The sequence below is a fragment of the Benincasa hispida genome, chromosome 3 (assembly GCF_009727055.1).
Source record: "Benincasa hispida cultivar B227 chromosome 3, ASM972705v1, whole genome shotgun sequence".
Classification (NCBI taxonomy): Eukaryota; Viridiplantae; Streptophyta; class Magnoliopsida; order Cucurbitales; family Cucurbitaceae; genus Benincasa; species Benincasa hispida.
Window position 1 is genome coordinate 72,924,336 of NC_052351.1, and position 7,380 is coordinate 72,931,715.

The 7,380-nt window shown below is 32.3% G+C and overlaps 1 protein-coding gene across 1 annotated transcript; it reads right to left on the reverse strand.

Annotated features, from left to right (window-relative positions):
• Positions 1-411: 411 nt before the first annotated feature.
• On the reverse strand, positions 412-1,505 carry LOC120074373 (11 kDa late embryogenesis abundant protein). The gene is made up of 2 exons (XM_039027470.1): positions 1,362-1,505; positions 412-1,019 (listed from the first exon to the last, which is right to left on the reverse strand). The coding sequence occupies exons 1-2, from the start codon at positions 1,467-1,469 to the stop codon at positions 600-602; spliced, it is 528 nt and encodes a 175-aa protein (XP_038883398.1). The 5' UTR covers positions 1,470-1,505; the 3' UTR covers positions 412-599.
• Between the last annotated feature and the right edge of the window lie 5,875 nt (positions 1,506-7,380).

A 7,380-nucleotide genomic window follows, 5' to 3' on the forward strand; every position in this document is an offset into this window, starting at 1 on the left:
TTTGGCTTATGAAGATAAATAGAAAATCATTTTCCCACCCCAATGACCGTATGTGTAAAAAATAGGAAAATTTCATTCGATTTTGTAATTAAATAATTCCAACAAAAGATCATGAGAATAATTTGAAAAAAAAGTTAAAAATTGAAAAAAATTGAAAAAAATATTATTTGAAAATTATAATCAAAACTATATCAAAAGTTCGGACTATCAAATTTTTAAAAAATAATAAAGTTCAAGTTCAACATTAATTTTCAAATTTAACTTTATTTTGTTAGACTGCACGCCTTTTCTCCATCTTAACTCCTTACTTTTAGGAGGTACTTTTCCCCTTTTTCTATACTTATTAGATGAGAAAACAATAAATCTAATTAAAGTGATGGTTGTAAGCTTGTAGCAACGTAGTCATGGAAAGGTAAACATAAACAAAACGTACAAATTTTATTCATCATTTGATAAAGCACTTTCATAAGGCTAAAGTGCAAAACATAAAACCATACAAAATATGAAGAACCACCCTAGAACCACACACAACACAATTGGACTTCAAGATTAAAACACCAAAGTCCACTTCTAATATAGAGAGTAACAACATCCACATCTTAACTATGCCCACCCCCGGTGCCAGTGCCGGTCTGAGTCCCGTACCCAGTCCTCCCACCAACAAGAGGGTTGTGGGCTGTCGTCGTCCTTCCAGTGCCAGTCTCCGTGCCGATCGGGTGTGCCCCAACGACGCCCTCCACGAAAGGCCCCGTTGGTTGTCCGGTGCCGTGCCCAGGCAATGCCGACATCTGCTGGGTCCCAGTGGTGTAGCCATGGGCTCCGCTGGTGGAGTATGTCGCGGTCGGGTGGGTTGTTGGGTGTGTTCCATGTGTGCCTGCCGCTGCCGTAGCAGCCTGTCTCACGGCAGCGTTGTGCTCACGCGCCTCCTGTTTGTTGAGCTCTGCCTCGTGAATCTTCGCTTGTTTTTTCTCCTCTGCTATTTCTTTTGCTAACGGATCATGGGCTGTGACCTTCTCCATCTATCAAACCGATGAAAAAACATTTTAAAAAATATATATCCTGTACTTTGTAGTTTATACAAGTATAAATACTATATTTTAATTTCTAATAATTTTCACCTGCTATAATATATAAAAACTAGCTAAGAAATAGTTTCCTATTTTTAAAATTATTAACAAACAGATCTAAACAAGGAAGTGTAACGTTTTAAAATTTATGAATCAAACAGAAATTTTACTAAAAATTCAAACCTCTGAATCCTGATTCTACTCACAGACTTGAATTTTAATGTAAAATTTTAGATGAATAATAACAACAATAATAATAATACAGGAAAATTAAGAAGTAAACAGAAAAAAGACCTTCTCTTGCACGGTGGCTTTAGTCTTGTCCATGCCGGCCTTGGCAGAGGCTGCAACATTTGCAGCTGATTCCTTCATAGATTCCACTGCCTTCTTTCCCGACTGCATTTCTTATTTCTCTGTGTAATTTTTATTGACCATATAATTAAACCAAAGCACCTCAATCTTCTACCTTATATAGATTCTCTATATTCAACTCCACGACTGGGTGTAATTGCCACGTGTAATTCTTCTTTTACACGTGGCAGTTAACTCCCCCCTCTTCGTTTATTTTTTGACAGGTGGTGCCACGTGTCCGAATGCTAATGAATGTAATGCGGCAGTTCTCGAAGTTTTGCATACGTGGAAGATATGCGCCGTACGTAGTACCTGTTTTTGCCTCTTTAGATTTTGTGTCCAGGATAAAATATTAAAATATATTCATGTCGGTGTAGATAAGGAGATTTCCACTTTATCACGCATGTTGTTTGCAAACTAATCAATCGAGACAAATTATATTAAGGTTAAGGTTAAATACTGTCTTGTTTGTGTATTTTTATAAGAAAAATACATACTTGTATATCGAGAAACATTTATTTTTTAGATCTTATCAAATTATTCTGATATGTGATAAATTATTTTATTTATTTTTTAAAATATTTTAATATATATATATATATTGTGGAAATGACTTTTGTTAATGACAATTTTAATTATTATATAAATACTAAAAATTGTGCCAAATAGGAGGAATTTTAAAGTGTGTCTATTTATTTTTTCATTTAGAAAATGTCTACTTTTTAAATGAGATATGCATTAGAAATAGTAAAATTCCTTCCAGAGTCGGATTCTCACGAGTCTCTGACTCGATCGAGGTAAAAAATCTTCGATTTGACCGAGTACGAAGTTAAATCGAGGATCGGGAGGGGATCCCCGTCCTGTCTCCAATCCAAAACCCAAAACCCAATCCCCGCCTCCGTCCCAATTTTTTTAATCGTTGGCATACACAGTTTTGCTATTCTTTTGTTTTTTTAAAAGAATTTAATTATATACATATATACTACTGAACAGTAGAACTACTGTTTCAGTTTATTTTATTTTATTTTAATTTTTTGCTATAATAAATTTAATTTTTTATTAATTTATAATAAAAATAATAAAATATTTTTTTAATGGTAGATTTAAACAAATATAGGTAATAATAATACTAATTTCTTATATGAAATTTACAATTTTGATGTAAATATTAAATTTAGTTAAATTTAAACAAAACATAAAAAAATAAAAAACAGAATTTTTTTTTGCGAGGACCTGAATCCTCGAACAAAGATTCTCCAACTCCGATCCTGTAAAATGGAAAATGGGGTGGGGACGAGATTGGGGAGTACATCCCGCCCCAATTCCGTTACCATCTCTAAATATGCTTTGATTGGTGTAGACAAGGTAGTGGTATGTCTAATTTGCCCTTTGACTACTCCTTTTCTCATGGTAGACTCGTTTTGTTTGGGGTTAGTTGGAAATCTTTTGATTTTTTTTTTTTTTGAATTTTTTATTATCTCAAACCCTTTTTAATATATATTTTTTTAATTCTCCCTAGATATCGTAGATTGTTTAGATTTGAAAATATCTTCTTACATTTTAATATTTTTATTTTTTTAAAGAGATTTTAATAGTTTCACTTCTCCTTCTTTTTGTTTTCATGTGGCCCTATGGCATAGTAACAAAGTTCAGTCGTTTGTAACTCTAAACAAACTCGTTTATGTGCAGATATTTATTAGTTATTTTTTGTTGGGTTTTTTTGTTCTATCTAGTTTCGTTATTCTTCTTTTTCATTTTGACTTGTGTGTTTTTTTTTTTTTGCAGAAGTTCACTGTGTCTTCAGTTGGAATTATGATATCCATGCAATTGGTTACAATGTTGTACAGAGATAAGTGGGATGTGGATAATTATTATGACCAATTCAATTCAGCTTCTATTCATGTGCCCATTGATACGAACATCAACCACCTCATAGAGTATATTGGTGGTAAGTTGCAACTTAGTGTAAACCAAATTATTTCTTGACTTACCATGTATATGATTGAGTTTAGTAAATCTAAATTAATTAGAATTATAGTAGACAGCGACTTGTTTGACATATGTCGATTATTTTGCAAGGGTTATCAAATGACATTTCTATCGTTGTTGATGTTGACATTACCAATACATTGTCTATGTATAGTGTCGTCATTGATTCATTGGATGTACCTGTGAATACCCTATCATATATGATAGTAAGGGTGTCACAGATATCATTCATAGTGGTGGCGTAAATGATGTTAAGGTTGTCAATTTTTTTGATGTTTATTCCATGTCATCTAACTTTCTACTTAAAGAAGGTTTCATATCTCAATCTAAATCTATGCTTAAAAAAGTTGTTTATATGCTTGCTTTGAAAGGCAACTTTCAAATAAAAACTTTGAAATCTTATCCCATACAATTTAATGTTATTTGTAGAGAAGATGGTTGCGGTTGGTTTATTAGGATATCTCGGGTTTCTAGGGGCCATATGGGGATTATTTGGAAGTTTGTTGATATTGAGTTTTATGTCCTAAAACTCATTGTTTATAAACAATAAAAGATATTCTATATTCAATGAAGTTGTTATTAACGTTTATTCAATAAAGTTGTTATTGAATTATTGATTTGTAATCCTAAAATCCAATAAACTAAGAACCCTTGGCTATGTCATTGGACATTATGTAGACATAAAAATAGATCAAGTTCGAGTAAATAGACAAAACGGTCTATAGTATAGGGATAAGGCTAGGTACCTTATCCTGGGGACAATATTGGATGGACCCACTTTGTATTTGATACAAACGATGTGATCTTGAATCATTCATGTGGAGACATGTGAGTGGGAGAGTCCTATGCAATGAGTTTGCATAAGATCGGACCACAAAATAATCACTGTTACTTTATAATATTGTTTACTGTTAAGACTTACTATTACGATGACCTATGTAACTCGATCTAAATCTTGAGCTAACTATGAATTTCTGTCTATTTGGAATTATCCTTGGATGTGCATGGGTGAGAATGGCCCAAGTTCGCCGCTCAATTAGCCTCCCATTAGGGGTATGATCAGGTAGATAGTTGGGGACATAGAGTAGTAGATGAAATTCACTCCTACTTGCTTCTAGGGATATATTATAAATGTTCTAATATATATAGTATGCATTTTCATGAGTATTAAGTATAAGTTGTTATATTGATTCATGAAGTGGATATTATATAAGTGTTATATAATGCATGTCAAATGTATGTTATAGGTTTTGCCTTTTTTTTATAAGTGTTATAAAAAGGATTAGACATTTAAAATCTATAACAAAGATAAAAAGCATCCTCACTTAGGAAGGGCGAAGCCATATAGGGGCCGTGCCCCCCCTCAAATTATAGGGTTTTGTATTTCCATATTATTTTTATGTTCACATAACTCATATAGGTTTTTAATATTAATTTCAAAGTTCAAGTTAGAGGATTATTTGTTGTCACACGTTTGGATATATAAACTTGGTAAGTAAGTTTAAAATCTTCTCAGACTTTAAGTTTTTATGCTTTTAAATCAATATAATAGAATGTAATATTCTTATTATTAATACTTTTGTAGAGTTAATTCAAAATTAATATAAAGAGATTATAAAAGAAAAAAAACAATAGAAACAATAGAGGCATCATCTTCAAAGAAGAAAAATATTTTGGGTTCAGATCGATCTTATATAGAATTCAATCTAGTAGAACTACTCGCAAATCCTTGTCTAAGATCCAAAATTTATGATTATAATAATAATATTCGAGATTAAGTTCGTAGAGCATATTTGCTAAAAGGTACTTGTTAGCCTCGAAGTCATACTTTTCTACTTAACAAATTTGATACAAAGTCAAGACAATTTAACCTAGCTTGGTTTAGTGAATATTCTAATTGGATAGAATATAGCATTTCAAGGATGCCGCATTTTGTTTATGTTGCTATCTATTCAAACTAGAAGTAAGTGAAGAGTTGGGAGGTGATTGTTTTTGTAACGACCCGACCCCCTAGGACTTAAGTTAGGCCGTTACTAAATACATGCATGCATGGAACTCAAAACGACACTCGGTTATGGCGAAATAAATGCTAATTAAATAAGGTAAGTTCAAAAGACTTTCATTAAATTCAAATACTAAAACAATAGTAAGGTACCCATAAATCATAAAGGATAATAAAAGTCTGAAAAACGATTCTTAAAAGTAAGTTTTAAACATCAAAACTAAAAGTTAAGAGAAACATGAAAAGAACTCTAAATCTTATGATGCGGAAGCGTAAAAACTAGTCCCAGTGGCTCAATCACGAATTCCGCTTGTCCATCGCTGGTGCATCTCTACTTTTACCTGAAACAACAACATGAGAGAGAATGAGTATAAAATACTCAGTAAGTAATCCCACTATTGGGGTCAGGCTGGGCATCTATGTCCTCTAGATACCCACCTCTGGTGAAACACATAAACCGCTCTAGTCCTCATGGGACATATATACACATGAAACAAGAAGGAGACTGAGTCATATCCTACTGTAGTTAAGTATGCCCACTATCTCTGAATCCCGAGGGAGACACAAACTGGTGAATCCTGAAGGAAACATAAACTGGTGAATCCCGAAAGAAACACAAAATCTAATGGGCATCTAACTAATCAATAAGGACATTTGCACGTGAGGAAGAAAAATGGGGTGAGGTTTGACTTTTTATAAAAAAAAAAACAACAACAATAATAATAATAATAAAACAAAAAAGGAAATAAATCTAATTACATTTAATTTCTTTCCATTTTATACTATTAAATTCCTTTCCGTTTCAAAAGAAAATTAATTCCTATCATTAATTTCTAATTTGAATAATTTCACGTCAATAATTAAATTTCTGCACTTACACTTGAAGTCCAAAATTCCAAAAATGCCCTCCAACTAATAACAATGACTGAAATTCCAAATAATAAAGTTACTGAAATTATATTATTACTAAAAAAAATGTGCGGAGTGTTACAGTTTTGTTAGTGAAGGATTTTCTAATTGGAAGAAAAAAGAGAAATTGCATATTCATGTTGGTGGTCCTAATAGTGCACATGATACACCTTTTGGTAAATGTGAAGCTCTTTTGAAACAAAAACAACATATTAAGACTTTTTTAAATAGGATGTCTAACGAAGCATGGGTTGGGTATCAAACTCGATTAGGTGCATCAATTGATTGTATTCAATTTTTATTACGACAAGGACTTGCATTATGTGGACATGATGTGATTGATGATTCGATGAATCAAGGTATTTTTCTTGAACTTTTACAATGGTTATGCAACCATAATAAGGATATAGAAGCTGTGACTTTGAAAAATTCCCTAGATAATTTGAAATTGACTTCACCCAATATTAAAAAAGATATAGTGCATTCCATTGCAGTAGAAGTTGTTAATATGGTTATAAAAGATATAAGTGACAAGCAGTTTTCTATCTTCATAGATGAATCAAAAGATGTATCTTCAAAGGAGTAAATGTCAATTGTATTGCAATATGTGGATAAAGGTCATGTGATTGAACGATTTATTGGAATCATACATGTCGATGATACAAGTTCTCTATGAAGAACTATGAGGTCCAATGTAGAAGCGGGGATCAATCTTAATTTTTCAATTTCACATAGAACAAAATTTACTGAGAATAAAATTATACATTTTCAATAAAATTTACATCATTCAAAAGAACAATACATAAGGAAATTAGGGTTCAGTCACACATACCCTTGAAGCCAAACAAATCTTCACGGTCTCCTCTCCAAGGACGATCACGAACGAAAAACCAAAATTGTCACCACCACAAGATTTTTCCTTTGTATTCTCTTAGGGGTTGAGAATTCACAGGAATTTTTGGCTTTGATGATTTTGGAATGAGGGAGAGAATAATTTGGTTGAGTGGAGAAGAGACTAATTTGCAGGGTGGATATATTTCCTTTCACACACAGACATTCTAT